Here is a 27866-nt window from a genome sequence, read left to right on the forward strand (position 1 = left end):
AAACCGGGCGGTGCACTGCCGCAATACTGCTGTACACTTCCACCTATGTTGTCGCATTGTTTGCAAATGCAATAATGAAGTCAAACCTGGAGGTGATATTTTTGCATCCATAGCTATATTAAGGCACTTGCAAAGTTGCCGTGTTGGCCACAGGAACAACAGAAATGATGATTCTCTATTTTGACTACTACAAACAGGAAAACTTCCATATTTTGATTCACAGTATAGATGGCAAACCGAGGAAGCATGTGCTAAAGGCATTTTCCAACACCTCACCCAGGCCCAGCCTCTCCTTGGTAATTCAATTGCATGCTGTTGGAGCATAAGATTTGCGAAATGGCTTACATAATCTTTACTAGCACTACGTAAAATTCGTATCTGTTCTTTGTCACAGCGTAAAAATGATAAATTCGCTGACTGAGTTTTAGAACTCTGCCATGGTACCACAACAGTTCCATAGGGTCATCGTGTAACAACGACCAAAGTTTTTAGTGTTTCATACCATTATCGTTCGATTTTCCAGACTCTCTCTCTAAATCGCAACTCAAAGGCTTCCAGAAATGCAAACAACATCCTAGAACTGGTGCAACGCAACATACAAAGGAAGAAACAAGCCGAGCTGGCCAGATAAAGGAACAGAGTGCTGACTTCCAACTGGTTTATTGCAATGTGCACCGGGCTATACAGGGACACGTAGGAATTCACTGTTGCGACTGCGGATGTAAACCGAATGTTTGTCAGTGTGAAGTACTAAAAAAGCACCGATCACAACTTACGTGCGTGGGAGACAATTGAAGCTGATCTCATAGCAAGGGTAGGCAGCATGTGCATTAGCGCGCCATTTTTGTCCCTATTTTCACAGGAAGCAAGATTTCTTGATTAGTTTAACCTTGCATGACGAAATTACGCATTCTGTGACCCATAATGGTGTAGCCTTCTATCAGTGTGACGTTTTGTGAGGTATTGTGATGACTTGTCCTGATGCTTTCTTGTAGGTATATATTTCATGCAACTCGCTAATAAACCATTTGGAAGTCAGCGCTCTGTTCCTTTATCTGGCCGGCTCGGCTTGTTTCTTCCTTTGTATGTTGCGCTGTACCAGTTATGGAATGCAATACGAACTCGCCCAATCCTCAACCCTAGCATACAACATCGCCATCATTTTGTTTTTCTGCCACCTCAAACTTGTGTTGCATGTATCTCGCATGCCAGTTCAGAACTACCATTTCCGTTACAACCTCTGTAGCAGGCACCACTTGCTGCACCCTCCCACAAGGCTTCACGCTGTCATTTCTGTCGGCGCCTGTCAGTTGCATATGGTGATTTGTACTATTCGTATTGCCTCTAATGTACACTGTGGTTTGCTTTAGATGCATTCTGCAATGATAGGCTCAGCTGCTTAAACAACCAATTCTCTGTAGTTGTGCTAAGAGATTTATTAGCAACGGTCGCGAACGGGTAGCTGTCACAAGCGTTCGGCGAAAGACAGCAACCACGAGCTCATGCCGGTAGCGATGGTGCTGTGGCGCAGGCGGCTATTCTTCTTCGTTACAATCGCCCTCCGCAGAAAAAGGCGCCGTCCTGGCGGCTTAAGGCGAAGATGCTACTATTGGGTCGTAGTACGGCTTAATGCGAGAGACGTGGACAAGTTCACGGCCGCGATGGCGTAGGTCCGTCAATGGCGTGAGGGGCTCTACGATGTAAGTGATGGAGGACTTTTGCTCGAGAACGCGGTAGGGTCCTAGGTACTTTGCGACAAGTTTTGAGGAGAGGCCGGGTGTAGTAGCGGGTACCCGAAGCCATACGAGAGAGCCAGGCAAAAAAGTTGGTGCAGAACGGCCGGCAGATTGACGGGATTGCTGCTGCCACTGGTCCTAGGCGGAAAAAGAGTGGGCAAGCTGGCGGCATTCCTCGGCATGACGAGCAGCTTCAGATAGCGGAGTACTTTCGGTCACGTCAGGTGTATATGACAGAATGGTATCGAGCGTAGAAGAAGGTTCTCGTCCGTATAGGAGAAAGTAAGGGGAAAAACCAGTAGTTGTTTGGGTCGCAGTATTGTACGCATACGTCACGAAAGGGAGAACTTGGTCCCAGTTTGAATGATCAGAGGCGACGTACATGGAGAGCATATCGCCAAGAGTACGGTTGAAGCGCTCGGTCATGCCGTTAGTTTGCGGATGGCACGCTGTACTGATGCGGTGAAGATTCGGCATTCGTCGAGTAGTGCCTTCAAAGCATCGGAAAGAAACGCGCAGCCTCTATCGCTCAGAAGTTCGCGAGGGGCACCGTGGCGAAGAATGAAATGTCGTAACAGAAACCAGGCAACGTCGCGGGCGGTGGCAGTTGGCAGAGCAGCTGTTTCAGCATAGCGGGTCAAGTGATTCACTGCAACAATAATCCAGCGGTTGCCTGTTGGAGTGGAGGGTAGCGGTCCATAGATGTCTATACCAACACGATCAAAAGGCCGACGAGGGCAGGGAAGGGGTTGTGACGGGTAGACTTGTCCGGGAGGTAATTTTCGGCGTTGGCACTGAGCGCAGGAGCGAATGAACTTTCTGACGTAGTTATACGTGCCGCGCCAATAAAATCGGATGCGTAGTCGAGCATAGGTCTTGAAGAGGCTGGCATGTGCGCACTGAGGGTCTGCGTGGAAAGCGTCGCAGATAAGGTCACGGAGATGGCGGGCTATCACGAGAAGCCACTTGCGACCGCCAGAGAGGTAATTACGACGATAAAGAAGGCCGTCGCGAATGCAGAAGTGAGTAGCCTGGCGGCGAAGAGCGCGTGATGGTGATGAGGTGGATGGATCAGAAAGGATGCTGATGAGAGCACTGATCCAGGGATCCTTGCGCTGCTCCGACGGCATGTTGCGCAGTGCATGAGATGGAACTGTGGGCTCAAGGGCGGATAGGCAAGCGCAGTCAGCGGAGACCGGTGAGCGAGAAAGGGCGTCAGCGTCCGTTAACGTCCGTCAGTTAATGTTGGCATTTATTGTGCACTTCTTCATCATCTGTATATTATAATGTGTGTGCCCTTCTTCAGGTAGGGTTGGAAAATTTCAACTCTACCTGTACGGCTGCCCCTTCGACGTCGTTACAGATCACCATGCTCTATGCTGGTTATCGACTTTAAAAGATTGCGGCACTTATGGATAGCATTTCTGACACTTCAACAACACGCCCTTCACGCGCTATCCCCCGCCAAGCTTCTCATTCTGAGTTACAGGATGGTGTTCTGTATCGTCGAAATTACAATTCCGATGGCTGCAAATGTTTATTAGTCGTTGCCTGCCATATGCGCACAGGATGTATGCTGCGCTCTCCATTCAGACTCGCAATGCACCCATGCCGGCCTCTTCAATGCGTGGCCTCTTCAATGCGTGGCCTCACAATGCGTGGAAAAAAAAGAACATTTTATGAAAGGGACTAAAATGCTTTCGCATTCCCTCACCTAAGCAGTCTTAAGTGTCTCTGCGAATCTTTTTAATCTCCCAGAGGTATTACACATATTTTTCTGGGCTTTCCTGAAAAGGGGCCTAGTTATATGTGTCGGTGGGTTTTATGTGGAAAAATACAGTACGTTTTACCTGGCTCTTCACTCTCTCTCTCAACTTAAGAAAATGTGGCCAGAGTAAGGCACGTAATCAAGAAGAGACCTGTTATGTTGCTGCGTGGGTTGTATCGCGAGGCACCATTGCGACAAGGCGTATCGGCAATAACCTTTTATTGCCGTCACAACAAACACAGAACAGCGGGAACTTGATAACCGCTACAATATATACATGCTTGAGGCCAGGAGAGGGCGCTCTTCAACACATGGGTAAACTGACGAAGATACGTCATCCGCTGCACTCAGCGGCCAGAATCGGTACAGAACACTCCTTCCCCCTAAGTTCGGATTCAGCAGCTTTTGGTTGCTGCAAGTTCTGCTTCCGCCAGTACCGAATGCTTTTTTTCGCCAGGTTGCCGTTAGCTTCCGCGTACTCTATCGCCTTTTTCTTGAAGGCGATGGTGAATTGCCGTCGACTTCCGCTCATTTTTAAACAAAATGTGCAACAGTGCAAACGCAAAATGACGGTGCTACAATGTCGCCACGCCGCGCTGCTGCTGATGGCGGCTGTTTACTTCATCCGCCCATTGTTGCAAGACTTCCACAGTTTTTCTGCCAATGTCCGGTATATAAGTCAAGGGTCAACGTTTCGCGATGGTTTTTTGAAAAAAAGTTCGACCTATATTCCGGTTTTTACGGTAATTAAAAATATCGTTATGTAATTTTGGGTAACTATGTAATTACATGTTTCTCATTAATTTACTGTCCGCCGAACTTGAAAGCTTGCTCCTTAAGAGAATTCCTATTTTTCTTAAAAACCTACCTTTAGGATTTTTTGAAAGTGTTCGCTGAAACACCCTGTACCTGTCGTTCCTTAGTGCACAGTAAAATGGACTGGTTGCATAATTCATGGCTCAGCCAGACAGTCATGCCTCTAGCAATGAGATCCAGTTCATGATCAAGGGCTACACCTACCAACCGGTGCCTACAGGAAATCGCCTATTTCCATTTTGTACTCTTGAGAGTAATGCGCCACCCTTGGAACACAGAAGAATGCAGCACATGCTTAGCTGCATTCTCAAAGTTCTTTCTCCCTACTCCCAGGTCACCCCCAAATACTGGGGTGCACAAAAGCTTTCAAGTGTCTTGGCCGACAAAGAGAGAATTTCCCGCGTTACCATGTAGTACACTGTGATGAACCAGATAAGACCGTGAGGGTGATCTCACTGTTTCTCATTTGTAAATGCATGACCAAAGCTATAGGCAGAAGCTACAAGGCTATGAAGTTCGCCAGCAGCAACTTCCTTTTGAAGCTCCACGATAGCAGTATGAAAACACTTCTCCTTGTTGCCTTTTTAGTGTTCGGTGTCCACTTTTCCGCTTGTCACTTCAGCGTGGAATACCAACTAGCCCGGTCTCACACCGTTTCAGTATGAAAAGCTACGTAATCTAGTTTGTTTTGGACAAGTCCGAGTTACGGTCACCCCTCAGCATACCATCAACACCATCCGATGAGTAATCTGAGACGATAACATGATGAAGCTCACTGAGGAAGTGCTTTTGGAAGCACTGAAAGAACAAAATGTGGTTAACTTAAAACAAATTAAGACGAGGCGCGATGCAAAATAAATTCAGGCCAAACATATTCTTACCTTTGGATCAAGTGTGCAGGGGTGGGACTCCACTTGCGCCATTTTGATAAAAACATAAATTCCTGTGCCAAACTGTCCCAAACACCGAAAATTCTTTCTCCGTAAAAGAATACAGCTGTTCACATTCCTCACCCCATGCGACTCCGCTCCCTGCACAGTCTCTCGCAATTTTCATGCTTCTAATACAACTTTTCAGTGCTTCCGGCAAGCTGTCAGAATGGCCAAAGTGATAGTATTCAGTGTGCATTGGAATACAGTTGAGCGCGCTGAACTGCGCAGTTGCTTCCTATAGCCGAGGTGCAGAAGAATGAAAAGTAGGCTGAGGGTATTGCAAACCAACTAGATATTAGGGAGGCGCATGCTGCAGAGAGTCCACTGGGTGGGCATCTCATTCGCCAAGGCTGGTATAGCGAAAAACTAATCCAGTCTCTGTTAATGCTCATATGGGCGAAGCCTTGAGCACATTGTGACCTATCACAAAGGCTAATGCCAGATCTGGAATAAAAACATTGGAATAATATTACGGTCTACCAGAAGTTGAACATTAGGTTCTTTGAAACCGCTCTGGTTAATTAAGTAAAAATGCTTTAAAATAGTAAGTTTGCCCGAAAGGCAACACATTGATTGCAATAGCAAATTAGGAGGCAGCTATATGAAGTAAGAATAGTAGTTTTATCAGTTGTATAAAATTTTAATCGTTAGCTTACTAACTAAATTAAGAAGGTGTGACGTGCGCAAGCAAACATAAACACCTCTCACTTGATCACCACACACACGTTGAAACGCTGGAGTGAGGAAGCGCACTAGCAGCTGTGGGTGAATTGACTTTCATGCTGCCTCGCTTCAACGGAAACTAAGCAGCAGCAGTGAGAAACTAAGCAGTGAAAGCAGCACTCAGCACTTGCCTCTGTCCCCTCCACAGATTGCATTCAAAATAGGATGCGTGTCGCCACACTAGCCACGTGATACACAGGAGCCACCGTAGTAGAATGCCGACATCCCCCCGGGCTTGTGAAATTTGGCACGAGCACGCTTCCCCTACAGCTTGGTGGTCCCATGGTTCTGGTTGGCTAAAAGTATGCTGAGTGTGTGTATCATTGCACATGTCATGTTGTATGAAAGCTGTGGCCAATGCATGCATCACTGGACTGTGCAGTCAATGGGCAGGAGGTGGCGTAATGTCATGAGTGTATAAAATAAGCATTAATCTCAAGTTTAATAGTGCTGAGCAGTCCTTCAAGGTATGAATTCCTCGCGAGGAAGCATTGAAACACTTGGTGCATTTTGATGTGGCCTTACTGTGGTGCAGTTGGAGCACAAGAGGTTGCGCAGACAAGGAACGCATCGAAAAAAATTCACCAAGGGGACTAAATGCTTTCGTATTCCGGCACGTAAGCCGTCTTGGTGCCTGTGCCAAATTTTCTTAATCTCCCAGAGGTGTTGCTTATATTTTTCTGGGTGACACTGAAAGGCGCTGTGGTTTTTACGTGCTAGCGGATTATATGCAGAAAAATAAAGCATGTGCTAGCTGGCTCTTTACAATCTCAACTTACAAAGTTGTTACCGAAGTTACACATGTGATCAAGAAACCCATTAATGAGGTCTTATGAGAAAGTTGTCGTGCCGGTGAACCATAAGTTTTGCAAATGCCAAATATGGCCTTTAAACCTCGAGTGCTTGCTGGAGATAGGAGAGCAAGCTGGGTGGGAACTTTTTTAAGCTTTCCTCTAAGGATCGTAGAAATCTGTTAATGTCTACTAACACTCCAGCTTCTCTAACTTAGTACTTGTTTACTTTTCTGAAAAATAATTTATATGCGTGTACTTCATAAACAGTCATGAAGCATTGAGATGCACAAATATTAAGTATATAAAAAAGGACCACTCGGCTTCATTTGTTCCACCACCCATAAAGGACCCTAAAGACCTCCCAAATGAAAAAAATAAAAATAAAATAAAGCTCATCTTTAGCTTTAGTATCTGTGTTCTCTCTTTTGCATTTCGTAATACTACTTTTCTTTCATTTGTACAGCATCCAGGCCTTCTATTTCTCCATCAACAGCCAACAGTGAAAATTCACAGGAGGGAGGCCTCCAACAAGACCATTTCTGTGACTATGAGGCTGGTAAACTGTTTCGTCTGGAAGTACATGGGAGGGTCTCTACTGGCGAGCGTCCGTTTAAGTGCGATTTGTGCCGTAAGAGCTTCTCAAGAAGAGACTACCTGAAAAGCCACATGCGCACCCACACTGGTGAGAAGCCATTTCAGTGCCCTTCATGCCCTCGGAGTTTCGCATCAAAGGGCAACCTGAAAGTCCACCTGCGCAGGCACACAGGGGAGAAGCCATTTCAATGCCCTTCATGCCCTCAAAGCTTCTCGCGAAAGAGCGTAGTGACAAGCCACATGCGCACCCACACTGGTGAGAAACCATTTCAGTGCCCTTCATGCCCTCAAAGGTTCTCACATAAGTCCAGCATGAAAGCCCACCTGCACACCCACACAGCCAAGAAACCATTTCAATGCCCTTCATGCCCTCAAAGCTTCTCGCAACAGAACGAAGTGAAAAGCCACATGCGCACCCACATTGGTGAGAAGCCATATCAGTGCCCTTCATGCCATCGGAGCTTCTTGCGAAGCAGCGATCTGAATAGCCACTTGCGCACCCACACTGGTGAGAAGCCATTTCAGTGCTCTTCATGCCCTCGGAGCTTCACGCGAAGCGGCGAAGTGAAAATCCACATGCGCACCCACACTGGTGAGAAGCCATTTCAGTGCCCTTCATGCGCTCGGAGCTTCTCATTAAAGTTCAACCTGAAAGTCCACCTGCGCACGCACACAGGCGAGAAGCCATTTCAATGCACTTTATGTCCTCAAAGTTTCTCGGGTAAGTCCAGCATGAGAAACCACCTACACACCCACACAGGCGAGAAGCCATTTCAATACTTAACTTGACATAGCAGACTTGACAACCGCAGTTGTCAAGTCTGCTAAGCCTATTCATGGCGTACCCATGGCCTCTATGATCTGGTGACTGAACGCAGATGGCATACATTTCACAACAGACTAGACAGATGCCATTGTAGCCACGCCACCACCAGAAAACAAGCAGCACCTTCGTTCTTTACTCTGCCTCCGCCTGCCTCTGCCATTCCTGCCTCTAGTGTCCGTGCTGGCCCATCCCTTGTACAGACTATTGTGTGACAACCGGATGTGGGCATTGACAAGTGCCCACCAAAGATCCTTTGATGGCATCAACGCTGTGCCAGCGTCAACAGAGGTCCAACAGAGCAGCATAGTGACAGATCTGGCCACCAAAGAAGGAAATGTTTATTGCCAGAAAATATGACTTTCACTTGAGTGAAACTACAGGAAGGCATCCTGAACATACCCGAGATCTGGTCATCAGGCGGTCACGAACAATTTCACCACAGAAGGCCATACACAGAAATTTGAGCGCATGGAGAAAACAAAGCTTAACTTACACATGCTCTTCTTACAAATGTAAAAACGGGTCGGTACTTTATACATACACTGATCTTACTGCTATATCTATCCTCCTTGTTACATCTGGCTGGTACTATCAGTGCAAGTAAATGAGCCACAGTGTGATAAAACTCCCCAAGAATTTTTTCATAAATGTGGTGTCCTCAGTGCAAGCCATTGCTGGAAATTGCACATTGGGTTTGTGCAGGCTTCTTATCACTTTAATTATTTAGTCGGCAAATGCACCTTTAAAAAAATCTCTTGAACACCACTGCACACTAAGGCAAAAAATGTGCGACAAAAAGGCTTACATGAACAATGTTCTTGTCCAATTTTTTCTCTCTACCATGTCACAGTGATATCAAGCAAATATTTTGTTACATCGCTGGTTTCGTAAAGTGAGATTTGTCTGTATTTGCATTATTGCTATCTAGCAGCTGTAGAATGTGTGATATCTTTATTGGCTGTACATTCGTGAATTTTTCCTACATCTGTGTGACTAATTATTTTAGTATTGTTTTTTTTTTTGCAAATGAACTTTTTCTGTTAGGCTCATGTATTCGTTGCCTCTAGGTTCTCCTATGTGTGATGTTGGCTCATCTGATATTGTTGTATTTGTGCTTTTTTTCACAGGTAGGTACTTATTTAAAGAGTTTACTTGGCATCAGAGCACAAATAAATGCCTGTGTTTTTTTAGTGTTCATTGTCTGTTCTTGTTAATTTAGTACTGTCATGACAGCATGCAATGCAGTGATTTTAGTATTTTATTGTATTCAGGGTTCCAGGAGAAGTGATGGCCAGCAGCTAAGCTCAGTGGGCTGGGGAGGGGGGGGGGGGGGGAGATATATAGGCCACGCGCTGGCTTGTGAGAGTGAAGATGATGTGCTAGTGCTAGTATGCTCTCAGTATATTGTTTTATGCAAAAATTGCTGAAATACAAGTCTGAGTAGTGCCACATCAAGAATTGGTGTTTGCTATTTCGCCTTATATTTCAATTTTGTTGCAGGTATATATTTTACCAGTGCACCAGTGCAAAGGGTTCAGTGCTGTTCCTTAAAACGCTAATGAGCGCTTATCATGGTAAATTCCTAATATAAGTGGTTTAGCTGAGGAGAATACAGGGATACAAGCATAACTAAACGAGGAATGTGGGTAGGAACACTTTATTTACAGCAGAGATGCTTTTGATGAGCTGCTGTTATACTGCTAAAATCTGTGCTTTTAATAAAAGTACACTGTTCTGCTTTATCACTCAAGGCCAAGTGGAAGTATCCTCTACTGGGAAGTCAATCCAATACATGGTATGTTCAGTCTGTGAAAATAAAAACAAGTTTGAAACATTAACGTGTGAGCAATCACTCAAGAAAATAAACATGACGTAAGAGGTAATCCAATAAATAAGAATTCCCTTTGAGAACAAAGATGGCACAGTGAAAAAGGCCTTATTGCTCCAGCTTTTTTGTGTGCAAGAAAAGATGAAAGTGCATGTGTTCTGTTTTATTTTGTGCATGTCACCTTTACACATAGAAAATGATGCTTTTTTAACATGCCCAACTGTCTTTGCAAATCCATTTGTCTGCTCTCACACCATAATATATACAGTTAAAGGCTGTAATAATGCATAGTTTGAATGAATCATTACGAGCTACATGTACTCTGCTTTTGAATGTGGCAATGTAAGTTGTATTCATTCGCTTTTGCTTGTAGGCGAGATAAAAAAGAACGTATGTAAATAAAAATTTTTGCTGATTAGCTATGCATAAGTGCACTCACATTTGGACAGGAGCTGACAGCAACTGCAGTGAACAAGTAGACAACTTGCACAACATTTAAAATCTAGGATCTAATTGTGCTAGAGATTTCTATTAAAGGGTATTTAAAGTGACTCATATTTAAACTGGTCTTTCCTCAGACTGGTAATGCTATGCTAGCTGCTGACCTGGTGCTCTGCCAGTGCAGTTACCTCCAGAAATCGTCCTTTAATTTCCATTCAAATTAGGTTAGCTTTGTTGAAAGAATAAAGCCACACTTTTTTACAGTGCGAAATTTTCTTCAGCGATGCCGGTATAGTGACGTAGAACTCTCGGGAGTTATTTTTACGTGGTATGGGCTTGACAGCTAAAATAAACGAGGTATCTGTAGCTGACAACTTTTTCGCATTGTAGCGTGACATTGTTTGGTGCCAGCTGCCGTCCAATTTGTTGTGAGTGCTGGCCTAGGATTAGGAGATGCTGACTTCATACAATATTTAGCAGTTTTGAGTGATATAACAAACATCAATGAACAAAAATTGCTTATTTCAATCTTTCATTTGGTTGTAGGCCTACTGGATACTCCACGAGAGTAATATCATTTTGGACAACAACACAGAATATTTACATGATGTGCTCAAATTGGTTTCTGTCCATTGAGATGGACAGACGAAGGCTTTAATGGAGTCATAAGTAGATAATAGCATCTGTCTGGAAATGTTGTCGAGGGAGAATCTCGCACGTTGCTTCATATCCTCGAGGGCTGGTATAATTTACAACTATTGCAATCTCTGTTAATGCTCATATGGGCGAAGCCTGAGCCATTTTGACCTATCACGAAGGCTAATGGGAGAGTTGGAATAAAAACAGATTGGAATTATACGTTCTACCAGAAGTTGAACATTAGGTTCTTTGTAATTGCCCTGGTTTATTAAGTAAAAATGGTTTTAAAAAAAAGTAGGTTTGCCCGAAAGGCGACAAATCAATTGCAATGGCAAATTAGTAGGCAGCTATACGAAGTGAGGATGGTAGTTTTATCAGTTGTATAAGGTTGTAAATCATTAATTCATCATCAGCCTGGTTACGCCCACTGCAGGGCAAAGGCCTCTCCCATATTTCTCCAACAACCCCGGTCATGTACTAATTGTGGCCATGTTGTCCCTGCAAACTTCTTAATCTCATCCGCCCACCTAACTTCCTGCCGCCCCCTGCTACGCTTCCCTTCTCTTGGAATCCAACTCGTAAACCTTAATGACCATTGGTTATCTTCCCTCCTAATTACATGCCCTGCCCATGCCCATTTCTTTTTCTTGATTTCAACTAAGATGTCATCAACTCGTGTTTGTTCCCTTACCCAATCAGCTCTCTTCTTATCCCTAAACGTTACACCCACCATTGTTCTTTCCATAGCTCGTGGTGTCGTCCTCAATTTGAGTAGAACTCTTTTCGTAAGCCTCCAGGTTTCTGCCCCATAGGTGAGTACTGGTAAGACACAGCTATTATATACTTTTCTCTTGAGGGATAATGGCAACCTGCTGTTCATGATCTGAGAATGCCTTCCAAACGCACCCCAGCCCATTCTTATTCTCCTGATTATTTCCGTCTCATGATCCGGATCCGCCGTCACTACCTGCCCCAAGTAGGTGTATTCCCTTACGACTTCCAGTGCCTCGCTGCCTATTGTAAATTGCTGTTCTCTTCCGAGACTGTTAAACATTACTTTAGTTTTCTGCAGATTAATTTTTAGACCCACTCTTCTGCTTTGCCTCTCCAGGTCAGTGAGCATGCATTGCAATTGGTCCCCTGAGTTACTAAGCAAGGCAATATCATCAGCGAATCGCAAGTTACTGAGGTACTCTCCATTAACTTTTATCCCCAATTCTTCCCACTCCAGGCCTCTGAATACCTCCTGTAAACATGCTGTGAATAGCATTGGAGATATCGTATCTCCCTGCCTGACGCCTTTCTTTATAGGGATGTTGCTGCTTTCTTTGTGGAGGACTACGGTGGCTGTGGAGCCGCTATAGATATCTTCCAGTATTTTCACATATGGTTCATCTACACCCTGATTCCGTAATGCCTCCATGACTGCTGAGGTTTCGACAGAATCAAACGCTTTCTCGTAATCAATGAAAGCTATATATAAGGGTTGGTTATATTCCGCACATTTCTCCATCACCTGATTGATAGTGTGGATATGATCTATTGTTGAGTAGCCTTTACGGAATCCTGCCTGGTCCTTTGCTTGACAGAAGTCTAAGGTATTCCTAATTCTATTTGCGATTACCTTAGTAAATAGTTTGTAGGCAACGGACAGTAAGCTGATAGGTCTATAATTTTTCAAGTCTTTGGCATCTCCTTTCTTATGAATTAGGATTATGTTAGCGTTCTTCCAAGATTCTGGTACGCTCGAGGTCATGAGGCATTGCGTATACAGGGTGGCCAGTTTCTCTAGAACAATCTGTCCACCATACTTCAACAAATCTGCTGTTACCTGATCCTCCCCAGCTGCCTTCCCCCTTTGCATATCTCCCAAGGCTTTCTTTACTTCTTCCGGCGTTACCTTTGGGATTTCGAATTCCTCTAGACTATTTTCCCTTCCATTATCGTCGTGGGTGCCACTGGTATACTGTATAAATCTCTATAGAACTCCTCAGCCAATTAGCTTCCTAACTAAATTAGAAATGTAAGGAAGAAGTGCACCGTGCAGAGCTCCGCTGCCAAATCACCAGAGATACTGAAGCACTAAAGCTTCCTTTTAACCTTAACGTCTCTTCGGAAAAGCGATCACATTGGTTATTCAGCACTAATTGCACAGTGACTCCTTGGGATGTCATGTACGCCAGCGGCGCAGCGTTTTCTTATATATAAGCGCGAGCAGCGAGCGATGCGTTCAAAGACCAGCGCAAGAAAGCAGGCGCACGCCAAATATGCGCGCCTGCACGTAGCCGCGCCGAATCAAACCAGAGAAAAGGAAAGCAGCGACTCGGAAAAGCGATTGTGTAAATACCTAGTGGAGTAACCAGGCGCACACCAATCTGCGCTCAAAAAAGCGCGCGCAAGCACGTAGCAAGCTGCGCCAATCCAGAAACAAAAAAGAGGGGAAGGGAGGGAAGTAATGTGTAAGTTTAGCGTTACCCACCGGTATTGCTGTCCCTAGTTGTAGCAGGACCCAGCTCCCATTTCGATGCAGACTTCTTCCACATGAATCGCGACTAAAACGTAGCTTTCGGATTTATACCTCAAGTTAAATAAAGCGAGATATAGAAGCGCAATAAACAGGTTTCAACATAAAATAACCAACCGACGTGGAAACCAAAGAATCTGTACCTGCCGTGCACGCGAGCGGACCGGTAAAAATTTGAAATTGCGGCCAAAGGTCACGTGGAGATCGATGATGCTGAACACTCTTTTGTGTTTAAATCAACTTTAAAATGGCATAAAACAACGAAGTTAATAAAAAAAGTACAATATATAAATAGAAATTATAATTTTCTACGTTTTGTTATGTAATAAAAACGCTTTGTTTACTCTTGAAGAAAGTTTGTAGGTTAAAATTGCGCTTACTACGGCGCCTCTAGCGGGAGATAATGTGCTCACGAGGGAACCTTTTTAATTGGTCTACTATGGCTGTTTCTTCAGCGACGCCGTGCGGTCGGAATTTTTCGCTCTGTGTCGCACTTTCTTGAAGTTGTGAGTGTTCGGGTCGTACCAGCACCATTGTGAAACGCACAGTTTCCTTTCTCCAATGTGCTACCGCAACGCATCCGGAAAAAAGGTGAGAGTAAAGGCCCGCTCACACCGAAAGCGGAGCGCCTAAGCGGACAAGCGTATCTTCAAAGTGGCGAGCGCCCGCGCCTGTTCAGACCAGCCGCGTTGTCTCGCTGTCCGCGCCGCCGGGAAGGCGGGGCATCTCGCAATATCTTTAACAATTTCAGGGACGTGCCGCCATCTCGCGGCACTTTGGGTTTGTACGCGCACTTTCGATATTTTTTTTTCGACGTTGGTTGGCGCTTGCTTGCCCGCTATCTACTTCTGCAAAATGATGAGCTCAGATGAAGAAGACGAGATCGTTGGCATTTTACTCGCCACTTGTATATTCGCTTTTCAAGATTTGTTACAGCGCAACACAAGACAAAGACAAAAGAGGGCGTAAAGCGACGACACGGCGCCGTGTCGTCGTTTTATAGCTCCTTTTGCCCTTGTCTTGTGTTGCGCTATAGCAAATCTTACTATAAATCCCAACTAACTGGCCCAACTTGCCGTTTTGACGCTTTGCAAGAACAGAAGCGAAAAACCCAGAGAAAGACTTTCGTTTACATTCGTTCACCAGCGCTTCCTCAGTGTCGGGTTCTGATTGGCTGCGGCCAAAGCGGCCAACTTGTCCGCGCGGAAAAAATTGGCCGGCCGCGATCCTGCCAAGCGGCCGCTTATTTTCCGCAAACCGGAAAATCCGCAGACGCTTGGCCGGATCCGCTTGTCCGCTCCGCCTTCGGTGTAAACGTGCCTTAAAGCAGTATGGAGATGCTTTAGCTGAAAGTACATTTAGGAGCTTTGTACGATCTTACACAATTACCTGTTCTTTTGCTGACACTTGCGGGAAAGTTTGCGAAATCGTGCTGTGTAAGATAATCTCAGAATGCGAGCTTGCACGCAACAGTTGCCAAAGTCTTGCAGAGGTTGCAGATCCACCTATTCGTGCACTGCTGCAGTTCCCTTGCACTGTCTTTAGTTGAAACAGTATCACTGTTAGCAATGTGCAACACTTCTGTGTTAAGTAGCAATGTAAAAAAAAAGGTGGCACTGAACTGTTAGTGCTTGCCAATTATTTTTTGCAGGCCTCACAAATGCGATGAGCCTAGCTGAAAGTATCGCTGCCAAAATGGTGTACCACTCCCCTTCAGAGGCCATCGTTCAGCTTGAAGCTGGCACGCAGTGCACCTTCCCTCTGGCTGACAAGTCTGTTGGGTGCTGCTTCAGAGCAGGCAGCGAGTCAAGGAGTGTGCAGACTACAGAGACTGTAGATCAGTCAAGCTACACCTCAGGTGGGCATGCCCGGCACTTCTCTTACATTTGCTTGCTTGTGTGAGTTTGTGGTAATTAACCACTTCTGCCTGGCTTGGTACGACCTGCTCAGGTGTGTGCGACATTCTGCTGCTGAGGACATGTTAGCTGGTTTATGATTCTTGTCTGCATTCTGATTGGGAGCAAAGTGCAAAAATACTGCTCTATTGAGCACATTCAAGCACCTTAGGGGGTAGAGCTTAATCCAGAGCACTTTTGCCTTGGTGTTGTTATAGCTCTTACGTTGCCTTAGGATAAAATTAAATCCAGTGAGTCTCTTAGTTATGCCTAAACCAGTATATTAGTGTAAAAAAATGAATATAGATCAATGCAGAATGTAAGTCGACCACTGTGTTTGAGGTGAATAAAATTAAAACGAAATTCTTTCATGCAGTTAACTGCAACACATACTTTGTTTTATCAATATACTCATTCACTGAGAGAGGTGAAAACTGCACTGGAACTGTTGGGATTCTCGTTCTGAGATACCTTTGAGTCACGACATTCCCGCAGCACATGACTAAGCAATACTAGGCATGCGCAACACTGCCATCAGGCAATGAACAGCAAGTACTGGGCATCTGAGGTGCATGCCAGCCATCATTTCAGCCGACCTGTAGGTCTTTTCTGGTGACTACTGGGCGTAGTAGTTTTGATCCTCTCCAGTTGAAGGCAGCTTCAGTTTTTTTTTGCACAGTGTTTTCAGACTGTAGTGGTCGACGAGGCCTCTTTTGTACCACCAATTTATCTTGGAGGACAGTTATTCTTTTGCAGTGCCCTTGTTACATTGTGCTAATACCTCGTCCACCTTTACCGACGCGAAAAGTCAACCTTTTTTATTTTGAGAAGCGAGACACTAGTGAGGAAACTGAAATGCCTTTGCAATGAATTCAATCTGCGTTCATCAGTAGAACTCATGCACAGTGCTCACAGAGAAATCCCGCCACAATGTCTTCACATTCACTGTCAACAGGGTAGCCGTTGAGCATCAAAGTTTCCAGTTAAAAATCGACATTTACACTGTTTCTAATTGTGTTCACAGAACCCGGATGGTGCACTGCCGCAATACTGCTTTACACTTCCACCTATGTTATCGCATTGTTTGCAAATGCAATAATCAAGTCAAACCTGGAGGTGATACTTTTGCACCCGTAGCTATATTAAGACGCTTGCAAAGTTGGTGTGTTGGCCACAGGAACAACAGAAATGATGACTCTCTATTTAGACTACTACAAACAGGAAAACTTCCTTATTTTGATTCACAGTATAGATGGCAAACAGAGGAAGCATGTGCTAAAGGCATTCCCCAGCAACTGACCCAGGCCCAGCCTCTCCTTGGTAATTCAGTCGCATGCTGTTGGAGCATAAGATTAGCGAAATGGCTTACATAATCTTTACTAGCACTAAGTAAAATTCGTATCTGTTCTTTGTCACAGCGTAAAAATAATAAATTCGCTGACAGAGTTTTAGAACTCTGCCATGGTACCACAACAGTTCTATAGGGTCATCGTGTAACAACGACCAAAGTTTTTAATGTTTCATACCGTTATCGTTCGATTTTCCAGACTCTCTCTCTAAATCGCAACTCAAAGGCTTCCAGAAATGCAAACAACATCCTAGAACTGGTGCAACGCAACATACAAAGGAAGAAACAAGCTGAGCCGGCCAGATAAAGAAACAGAGTGCTGACTTCCATCTGGTTTATTACAATGTGCACCGGGCTATACAGGGACACGTAGGAATTCACTGTTGCGACTGTTGATGTAAACCGAATTTTAATCAGTGTGAAGTGCTAAACAAGCACCGATCACAACTTACACAGGAGACAATTGAAGCTGATCTCATAGCAAAGGCTGGCAGCATGTGCGTTAGCGCGCCATCTTTGTGCCTATCTCCACAGGAAACAAGATTTGTTTATTAGTTTAACCTTGCATGACAAAATTGCGCATGCTGTGACCCATGATGGTGTAGCCTTCTATTGGTGTGACGTTTTGTGAGGTATTGTGATGACTTGTCCTGATGCTTTCTTCTAGGTATATATTTCATGCAACTCGCTAATAAACCTGTTGGAAATCAGCGCTCTGTTCCTTTATCTGGCAGGCTCGGCTCGTCCTATAGCCGAGGTGCAGAAGAACGAAAAGCAGGCTGAGGGTATTGAAAACCAACTAGATATCAGGGAGGCGCATGCTGCAGAGAGCCCAGAGGGTGGGCATCTCTTTCGCCAAGGCTGGTATAGCGTAAAACTATTCCAATATCTGTTAATGCTCATATGGGCGGAGCCTGAGCCATTGTGACCTATCACGAAGGCTAATGGCGGATCTGGAATAAAAACATATTGGAATAATATTACGGTCTACCAAAAGTTGAACATTAGGTTCTTTGGAATCGCCCTGGTTTATTAAGTAAAAATGCTTTAAAGTAAATAGTATGTTTGCCCGAAAGGCGACACATCGATTGCAATAGCAAATTAGGAACCAGCTATATGAAGAATAATAGTTTTATCAGTTGTATAAAATTTTAATCATTAGCTTACTAACTAAATTAAGAAAGAGTGACGCGCGCAAGCAAACATGAGCACCTGTCACTTGATCACTACGCACACTCAATGAAATGCTGCAGTGAGGAAGCGCACTAGCAGCTGTGGGCGAATTGACTTTCATGCTGCCTCGCTTCAACTGGAACTAAGCAGTGGAAATGCAGTGTACACAAAGCTACCAGCACTCAGCACTTGCCTCTGTCCCCTCCACAGATTGCCTTCAAAATAGGGTGCGTGTCGCCACACTAGCCACGTGATATGCAGGAGCCACCGTAGTAGAATGCTGACACCCCCCGCCCCCCCCCCCCCCGGGCTTGTGAAATGTGGCACGAGCACGCTTCCCCTACAGCTTGGTGGCCCTACGGTTCTGGTTGGCTGAAGGTGTGCTTAGTGTGTGTATCATTGCACATGTCATGTTGTATGAAAGCTGTGGCCAATGCATGCATCACTGGACTGTGCAGTCAGTGGGCAGGAGGTGGCGTAACGTCATGAGTGTATAAAATAAGCATTAATCTCAAATTTAATGGTGCTGAGCAGTCCAAGTTATGAATTCTTCGCCAGGAAGCATTGAAACACTTGGTGCATTTTGATGTGCCCTTATTGAGGCGCAGTTGGAGCACAAGTAAGAGCTTGCGCAGACAAGGAACGCATGGAAAAAAATTCACCAAGGGGACTGTAACGTGTTCCCGCATGTAAGCCGTCTTGGTGCCTGTGCCAAATTTTATTAATCTCCCAGAGGTATTGCTTATATTTTTTCTGTGTGACACTGAAAGGAGCTCTGGGTTTTACGTGCTGGCGGATTATACGCAGAAAAATAAAGCATGTGCTAGCTGGCTTTTTACATTCTCAACTTACAAAGATGTTACCGAAGTTACACATGTGATCAAGATGAAACCCATTAATGAGGTCTTATGAGAAAGTTGTCGTGCCGGTGAACCATAAGTTTTCCAAATGCCAAATATGGCCTTTAAACCTCGAGTGCTTGTTGGAGATAGGAGAGCAAGCTGGGTGGGAACATTTTTATGCTGTCCTCTAAGGATCGTAGAAAGCTGTGAATGTCTTCAAACACTCCAGCTTCTCTCACTTAGTACTTGTTTACTTTTCTGAAAAATAATTTATATGCGTGTACTTCATAAACAGTCATGAAGCATTCAGGTGCACAAATAATAAGCATATAAAAAAAAGGACCACTCGGCTTCATTTGTTCCACCACTCCTAAAGCACCCTCAAGACCTCCCAAATGAAAAAAATATAAAGCTCATCATTAGCTTTAGTATCTGTGTTCTCTCTTTTGCATTTTGTAATACTACTTTTGTTTCATTTGTACAGCATCCAGGCCTTCTATTTCTCCATCAGCAGCCAACAGTGAAAATTCACAGCAGGGATGCCTCCAACAAGACCATTTCTGTGACTATGAGGCTGGTAAACTGTTTCGTCTGGAAGCACACGGGATGGTCTCTACTGGCGAGCGTCTGTTTAAGTGCGATTTGTGCTGTAAGAGCTTCTCAACAAGAGACTACCTGAAAAGCCACATGCGCACCCACACCGGTGAGAAGCCATTTCAGTGCCCTTCGTGTCCTTGCAGCTTCGCATTAAAGGGCAACCTGACAGCCCACCTGCGCACGCACACAGGCGAGAAGCCATTTCAATGCCCTTCATGCCCTCAAAGCTTCTCGCAAAAGAGCGTAGTGAAAAGCCACATGCGCACCCACACTGGTGAGAAGCCATTTCAGTGCCCTTCATGCCCTCAAAGGTTCTCACATAAGTCCAGCATGAAAGCCCACCTGCACACCCACACAGGCAAGAAACCATTTCAATGCCATTTATGCCCTCAAAGCTTCTCCTATAAGTGCAGCTTGAAAAAGCACTTGCGCGGACACACAGGTGAGAAGCCATTTCAGTGCCCTTCATGCCCTCAGAGCTTCTCGCGAAGCGACGAAATGAAAATCCACATGCGCACCCACACTGGTGAAAAGCCATTTCAGTGCCCTTCATGCCCTCGGAGCTTCTCACAAAAGTCCAACCTGCAAGTCCACCTGCGCACGCACACAGGCGAGAAGCCATATCAATGCACTTTATGCCCTCAAAGTTTCTCGGTTAAGTCCAGCATGAAAAACCACCTACGCATCCACACACGCGAGAGGCCATTTCAATGCCCTTGATGCCCTCAAGGTTTCTCACAAAAGTCCAGTATAAAAGCCCAGCTACTCACCCACACAGGCGAGAAGCCATTTCAATACCCTTCATGACCTCAAAGCTTCGCGCATAAGCCCAACATGAAAAAGCACTTGTGCACCCACACAGGTTAGAAGCCATGGCAATATCCTGCCATGGAGCTTCTCGTATAAGTCCAGCATGAAAGACTGCCTGCAAAACCACACAAATGAGAAGCCATTTCAATGCCCTCTGTGTCATCAGAGGTTCTCACAGAAGCCAGACCTGAAAGACCACCTGCACGCCCACACAGCAAAGAAGCCATTTGAGTATCCCTCATGCATGCAAAGCTTCTTGCATAAGTCCAGCATGAAGGAACTCCCATGTAGGCTAGAAGCCATTTCATTGCACTTCATGCTCTCGGAGCTTCTCATGCAAGTCCAACATGAAGGAACAACTGCACACCCATGCAGGCGATGAGCCATTTCGTTGCCCTTCATACACTATGAAATTCTCGCTGAAGAGTGCCGTGAAGCAACTAATGAGCATTCATATAGGTGACTGACCTTACTGTTCTGCCACCTGCTCCAGTTCCTTTGCACTTGCTGATTACTTGAGCCGACCTAAGAGGACACAGCACAACAGGGGTTGAACTTGGAAATCTATAGATATGGAGAATGCTACAGGGTGTTCTGCTGCATCATATAGGACAAGTGTCCCTATGTGCTCTTAAAAAGGCCCTGGAATGGTTTCTTTGTGTCACCATAATCACTCTAGATCTATTGTCAGCATGTCATAAGACAAAGAGCAATAGAAATAATGAAAATCGACCCACACAAACACGTCGCTCTTAAAGAATTTCAAGATTTACAAGGAAAACAAGTTTAGCTCAACCTCCACTTTGCCATGACTTCATGTTATGACATGGACAAGTAGCAGCAGTGCGTTGGCAAAAGTCGGCACACCACAGTTGCCAAGTCTGCTCAGCCTATTCATGGCGTACCCATGGCCTCCACGATCTGGTGACTGAACGCAGATGGCATACATTTCACAACAGACTAGACAGATGCCATTGTAGCCACGCCACCACCAGAGAACAAGCAGCACCTTCGTTCTTTGCTTGGAGCTGTAAACTACTGCGGTAAATTCCTTCCTCTAGTGTCCGTGCTGGCCCATCCCTTGTGCAGACTATTGTGTGACAACCGGATGTGGGCGTTGACAAGTGCCCACCAAAGATCCTTTGATGGCATCAACGCTGTGCCAGCGTCAACAGAGGTCCAACAGAGCAGCATAGTGACACATCTGGCCACCAAAGAAGGAAATGTTTATTGCCAGAAAATATGACTTTCACTTGAGTGAAACTACAGGAAGGCATCTTGAAAATACCCGAGATCTGGTCATCAGCCGGTCACGAACAAATTCACCACAGAAGGCCATACACAGAAATTTAACCGCATGGAGGAAACAAAGCTAAACTTATACATGGCTCTTCTGACAAATATAAAAACGGATCGATACAAGTTTATACCTATAGTGGTCTTGCTGCTATATCTATCCTCCTTGTTACATCTGGCTGCTACTATCAGTGCAAGTAAATGAGCCGCTGTGTAATAAAACTCCCCAAGAACTTTCTGATAAATGTGGTGTGCTCAGTGCAAGCCGTTGCTGGAAATTGCAGATTGGGTTTGTGCAGGCTTTTTATCACTTTATTTATTTTGTTGGCAAATGCACCTTTTAGAAAATCTCTTGAACACCACTGCGCACTAAGGCAAAAAATGTGCGTCAAAAAGGCCTACATGAACAATGTTCTTGTCCAATTTTTTCTCTGTACCATGTCACGGTGAAATCAAACAAAGATTTTGTTACATCGCTGGTTTTGTAAAGTGAGATTTGTCTGTATTTGCATTGTTGCTATCTAGCAGCTTTAGAATGTGTGATATCTTTATTGGCTTTACGTTTTTGAATTTTTCCTACATCTGTGTGAGTAATTGTTTTAGCATTGTTCTATTTTTTTGCATATGAACTTTTTCTGTTAGGCTCATGTATTCGTTGCCTCTAGGTTCTGCTATGTATGGTGTTGGCTCATCTGATATTGTTCTATTCATGCTTTTTTTCACAAATAGGTACTCATTTTAAGAGTTTACTTGGCATCAGAGCACAAATAAATGCCTGTGTTTTTTTAGTGTTCATTGTATGTTCTTGTTAATTTAGTACTGTCATGACAGCATGCAATGCAGTGATTTTAGCATTTTATTGTATTCGGGGCTCCAGGAGAAGTAAAGTGATGGCCAGCAGCTAAGCTCAGTGGGGAGAGAGAGAGATATGGGCTGCACGCTGGCTTGTGAGAATGAGGATGATGTGCTAGTGCTACTATGCTCTGAGTATATTGTTTTATGCGAAAATTGGTGACATACAAGTCTGAGAAGTGCCGCATGAAGCATTGGTGTTTGCTATTTCTCCTCCTATTTCAATTTTGCTGCATGTATATATTTTACCAGTGGACCAGTACAAAAGGGTTCAATGCTGTTCCTTAAAACGCTCATGAGCACTTATCATGATAAATTCCTAATATAAGTGGTTTAGCTGAGCAGAATACAGGGATACAAAGCATAACTAAACAAGGAATGTGGGTAGGAACACTTTCTTTACAGCAGACATGTTTTTGATGAACTGCTGTTATACTGCTAAAATCTGTGCTTTTAATAAAAGTACACTGTTCTGCTTTATCACTCCATGCCAAGTGGAAGTATCCTCTACAGGGAAGTCAATAGAATACATGGTATGTTCAGTCTATGAAAATGAAAAGAAGTTTTAAACATTAATGTTAAAAAATCACTCAAGAAAATAAACATGGCGTAAGAGGTAATCCAATAAATAAGAATTACCTTTGAGAACAAAGATGGCACAGTGAAAAAGGCCTTATTGCTCCAGCGTTTTTGTGTGCAAGAAAAGATGAAAGCGCATGTGTTCTGTCTCATTTTGTGTATGTCACCTTTTCACATAGAAAATGATGCTGTTTTAGCATGCCCAACTGTCTTTGCATATCCATTTGTCTGCTCTCACACCATAATATATACAGTTAAAGGCTGTAATAATGCATAGTTTGAATGAACCAACACAAGCTACATGTACTGTGCTGTTGAACGTGGAAATGCAAATTAGGTTCATGCACAGCAGATTCATTTGCTATATACATTTACTCTTGATTGTAGGCGAGATAAAAAAAAGGTATGTAAATAAACATTTTCCCCGATGAGCTATGCATAACTGCGCTCACATTTGGACAGGAGCCAACTGCAGCTGCAGTGAACAAGACAAATTATACAGCATTTAAAATCTAGGATCTAATTGTGCTAGATTTTTATTAAAGGGTATATAAGGTGACTCATATTTAAACAGGTCTCTTCTCAGACTGGTAATGCTATGCGTCACCTAGTTTTATAAAATATGCCCTACCACTGGTCTGCCAAGGTTAGGCTGCTGCCCAGTTGCAAGTGTAAATCGCTCTTATGTATAGAGCACACTTGAGCGAAAGGTAGACAGAAATTACTGTGCCACTGAGAAGGTACTTGAGGCTTCAACAAAGCAGCTAAAAGCCTCCTTGGACTGAAGCAAGAGAATTGTGTGTTTTGAGTTTAGGTGTGCGCAGCTTGCAGTTGCTCATGGGTGCTATTTAAGATATGTTACATATTTCAGCTTGTTCTTGGTTTCAGGCAAAAAAAAAAGAATATAATGTATTCTGCATCATTTCCATCGTTACATGCTCAAACCCGGGGTACCACAGGTCTGTCTTCTGATATGCGATTTCTTCACGAAAAACTACCCCTCTAAAAAAAATATTAACTGCAGCTTAACCTCAACCTCTCTTCAGAAAAGCCATCACACTGGTCTTTGAACACTAATTACACAGTCTCCTTGCAATGTGATGTTATGCACGTTGGCACCTTTCAAAATTAGAGGAAAATTTAATAATGGCAGTATGACATACACAACAAAGCAAAAGGATAAAACATCACACATGCCGACATCAATGTTCATGTCTTCATTTCAATGTGGATGTTTTTAGCAGTGAATATGTCCTCATTATACCTAGTGCATCACAAAAGTGAAAAGCAAAGGTCTTTGCGCATTCTAAACTGATAAATGTGCTAGTATGTTTCACCGCAATACACTGTGTTTTCCAGAGATATGCTAATAGCGGCAAGGGTGAACCTGTCGCCTAAGGTCTTGGCTAACTATGGCTGTCGCGTCCTGCAGTGAGGCATCTTCTGTATTGCGGTAATGCATATTCATAGTGACGAGCTAAACTGGCATGTATGGCTTCAACCAACAAAAGTTGTCAAAACATCATCCTCTCGCAAAAATCATTACGTTCGTCGCTGACTGAAACCCTACATTCCCGATTCATGTGAACCTTTCATTCTTGGCATGCCTCACCGCAATAAACAAATATGTTGCGGTGATAATGGTGGTCAAATAGGCTTGTGGAAACGTTTCGACACGGGAGCGTGCCTTCATCAGGGCAACTGCTTTCCTTGGCTGTTTTCATGTATGTGAGTCTCCCCCATTCCAAACAGAGGAGAATTAGCTGGTAAGACCTCTGCCAAGCGACGTACCGACTAGAGTTTGGTAGTGGCTGGTAGAGAGGGAAGATTCTAAAAAGTGTAGCGAAATTTGGTTTCGTAAGGTTAGCTTCGCCGCAGTACAAGCATGCTATGCAATTAGACACACAGAATGTCTTGTGGTGAAGCTAGGAAGGGTGGATGCAAAGCAGCTTCTTGAGAGGCATGCTGATCTCACGGATAGTTAGGAAATTTCAAGTGTGCGAGTGAGTACATTGCGTTGGGTGGTGTCCCAGTGACCAAATGACTGATGGACTGTGTTGTAAATGGGTGACGACACTAGTGGTGCAAATGCATCATTTCACATTCGAAAAGTACTCTTGGCTAAAAACACGTTGATTTGAATATGTCCAAAGCTTGATTTGCATATGACCAAGGCAGTGGCACAGGAAACTGCAAATGGCGTAGCTATATTTTAAGAACTCAACAATTTAGCAAAAAAAAAAAAACACCGCCCATGCACTCCGTAACAAGCAAAGCTGAAACGTGCGGCTCCGGTGTCTATTACTGGGTTAATCACGACGGTTCATTAAACGACAGCTTGACAGGGCTTTCGGATGCTCAGTACGCAGTTTCTGCTTGCGCTCAGCTGCATGAGCCTGTGCTTGTCCCCAGGCTGCAGCATCGGCACGGCGTATACGAGCACGTTCTCGGTTCTGCTAGCGACATTGCTGATCGAAAGTTTCCTGCTCCTAAAGAGTATGTATGGCACGTTAACTAACCATTTCTGAGCCGGGGAGAAACGGCCCAGCTTCAGTACCTGGCAATGGCGGACATCGGCGGAAGTGGCTGGTGTGACGTCACATGAAAACTCTGGGTACCACTTGGACCAGTTCGCGAGGTGCTGCACCCTGCCATTCGTTCCAGCGGTGCAGCAATGGCGACCGCAGAACCACGACGTTCGTTTCAAAAGGTGCAGGAAAGGTGCAAGGCTGGTTCATGATTTTGCTGCACCCGCTCCACTGTCGGTGCTGACTTGGTTCAGGGACACAGGTGCGAAGCAGACGACACAGCACACGGGCGCAAGCACCGTTAAAACCCTGCTTACCCACTTCTGATGTGTCTACGCAACTGTGAGGTTTGTTCGATTCAGAAAAAGGTGCATGGCACCACAAACGAAAAGCTGCGGGGGGTGCCAGTCATGGTGCGCCGGGCTGCACCAACTCGCCGCAAGGTTCAAGGGTGCACTGCACCGCGGCGGCACCTTGCCTTGCTCCCCGTTCAATCGAGCACGGGTGTGCAGGATGCACCGCTGCACCTCGGGGAATCGAGGGTCTAAGTGCAGTGCACCGTAAATAGGTGCAGAAGGTACACAGAAACTTGACTGAATCGAATAGACCTGTGGTGTGTATTTACACCCCAGAAACCGATCATACCTGCAGTTCGGGGCCTCTCAAGCTTACGCACTCCGTGCACATTGGTCTGACATAGCATAACACCTACACCGCATCTGCACCTTTGCATTCGTTTCAAGTGTTTCGCTGAGTGCGCACCTCCGGAATCGAGCTGCACAGTTTCTGAACTTCTCGTGAACCGCCGTGAACTGGTTCACAGTGGTGCAGGCGCATCGAACAGACCCTATCTTGCAGAACCGGGCAGAACTGCTGCTCATGTCCATATAGTTTGTCACCGTGCGAGTGCTTTTTTTACGTCCCCGTTCTTTGGCGCATCCTTCCGACAATGAAGACCCGTGCAAAGACTGCAGTTTTAAAAGAAAGGGACAAGTGATATGAAGCACTGTGCCAGACGTATCAAACATGATTTGTTCTTTTTAGGTTACATCATAGACAAGCAGCCTATATATATAGTAGTCACTGACATAAAACAGTGCGGTATGTCCTCTTGGATCGTCTCCGTCACTCTGCCACCCGCTACAACAACAGCTTTAAGTCACAACATTCCCGCAGCACATTACTAAGCAATACTAGGCATGCGCAACACTGCCATCAGGCAATGAGCAGCAAGTATTGGGCATCTTATGTGCACGCCAGCTATCACTTCAGCCGACCTGTAGGTCTTTTCTGGTGACTGCTGGGCGTAGTCGGTTTGATCCTCTGCATTCGATGGCAGCTTCAGTTTCTTTGCACAGTGTTTTCAGACTGCAGTGGTCGACGTGGCCTCTTCTGTACCACAAATTTATCTCAGAGGACATTTGCTGTTTTGCAGTACTCTTGTTACAATGTGCTAAAAACCTCATCCACCTTTGCCGATGTGAAAAGTCAAGCTTTTTCACTTTGAGAAGCGAGACACTAGTGAGGAAACTGAACTGCCTTTACAATGAATTCAATCTGCGTTCATCAGTAGAACTCATGCACAGTGCTCACAGAGAAATCCCGCCACAATGTCTTCACATTCACTGTCAACAGGGTAGCCGTTGAGCATCAAAGTTTCCAGTTAAAATCGACATTTACACTGTTTCTAATTGTGCGGACGGTGCACTGCCGCAATACTGCTGTACACTTCCACCTATGTTGTCGCATTGTTTGCAAATGCAATAATGAAGTCAAACCTGGAAGTGATATTTTTGCACCCGTAGCTATATTAAGAAACTTGCAAAGTTGGTGTGTTGGCCACAGGAACAACAGAAATGGTGACTCTCTATTTTGACTACTACAAACAGGAAAACTTCCTTATTTTGATTCACAGTATAGATGGCAAACAGAGGAAGCATGTGCTAAAGGCATTTTCCAACACCTGACCCAGGCCCAGCCTCTCCTTGGTAAATCAGTTGCATGCTGTTGGAGCATAAGATTTGCAAAATGGCTTACATAATCTTTACTAGCACTAAGTAAAATTCGTATCTGTTCTTTGTCACAGCGTAAAAATAATAAATTCGCTGACTGATTTTTCGAACTCTGCCATGGTACCACAACGCTCTATAGGGTCAACGTGTAACAACGACCAAAATTTTTAATGTTTCATAGTGTTGTCGTTCGATTTTCCAGGCTCTCTCTCTGAATCGCGACTCAAAGGCTATCGAAAATGCAAACAACATCCTAGAACTGTTGCAGCGCAACATACAAAGGAAGAAACAAGCTGAGCCGGCCAGATAAAGG

At 44.7% G+C, this 27866-nt stretch overlaps 2 protein-coding genes and 1 long non-coding RNA gene across 6 annotated transcripts in view; 2 read left to right on the forward strand and 1 right to left on the reverse strand.

Moving 5' to 3' along the window:
- The window catches only part of LOC139048914 (gastrula zinc finger protein XlCGF57.1-like), a 74905-nt gene extending 65519 nt beyond the window's left edge, over positions 1–9386 (forward strand). Inside the window, exon 3 of the mRNA XM_070523864.1 lies at positions 7233–9386. Within this exon, the coding sequence (XP_070379965.1) occupies positions 7233–8152 (920 nt within the window). The 3' untranslated portion in view covers positions 8153–9386. The remainder of the gene's footprint in view (positions 1–7232) is intronic.
- LOC139046743 (gastrula zinc finger protein XlCGF57.1-like) overlaps positions 1–27866 on the forward strand; it is a 65239-nt gene that overhangs the window by 32192 nt on the left and 5181 nt on the right. For all 4 annotated transcript variants that reach the window (XM_070523859.1, XM_070523858.1, XM_070523856.1 and 1 more), the window contains 2 exons: positions 15273–15479; positions 19364–19582. In XM_070523859.1, coding sequence (XP_070379960.1) covers positions 15273–15479; positions 19364–19582 — 426 coding nt within the window. The remainder of the gene's footprint in view (positions 1–15272; positions 15480–19363; positions 19583–27866) is intronic.
- The window catches only part of LOC135913747 (uncharacterized), a 41123-nt gene that overhangs the window by 11648 nt on the left and 1609 nt on the right, over positions 1–27866 (reverse strand). The gene's annotated exons all lie outside the window — the stretch shown is intronic.

Source organism: Dermacentor albipictus, chromosome 8, assembly GCF_038994185.2.
Source record: "Dermacentor albipictus isolate Rhodes 1998 colony chromosome 8, USDA_Dalb.pri_finalv2, whole genome shotgun sequence".
Classification (NCBI taxonomy): Eukaryota; Metazoa; Arthropoda; class Arachnida; order Ixodida; family Ixodidae; genus Dermacentor; species Dermacentor albipictus.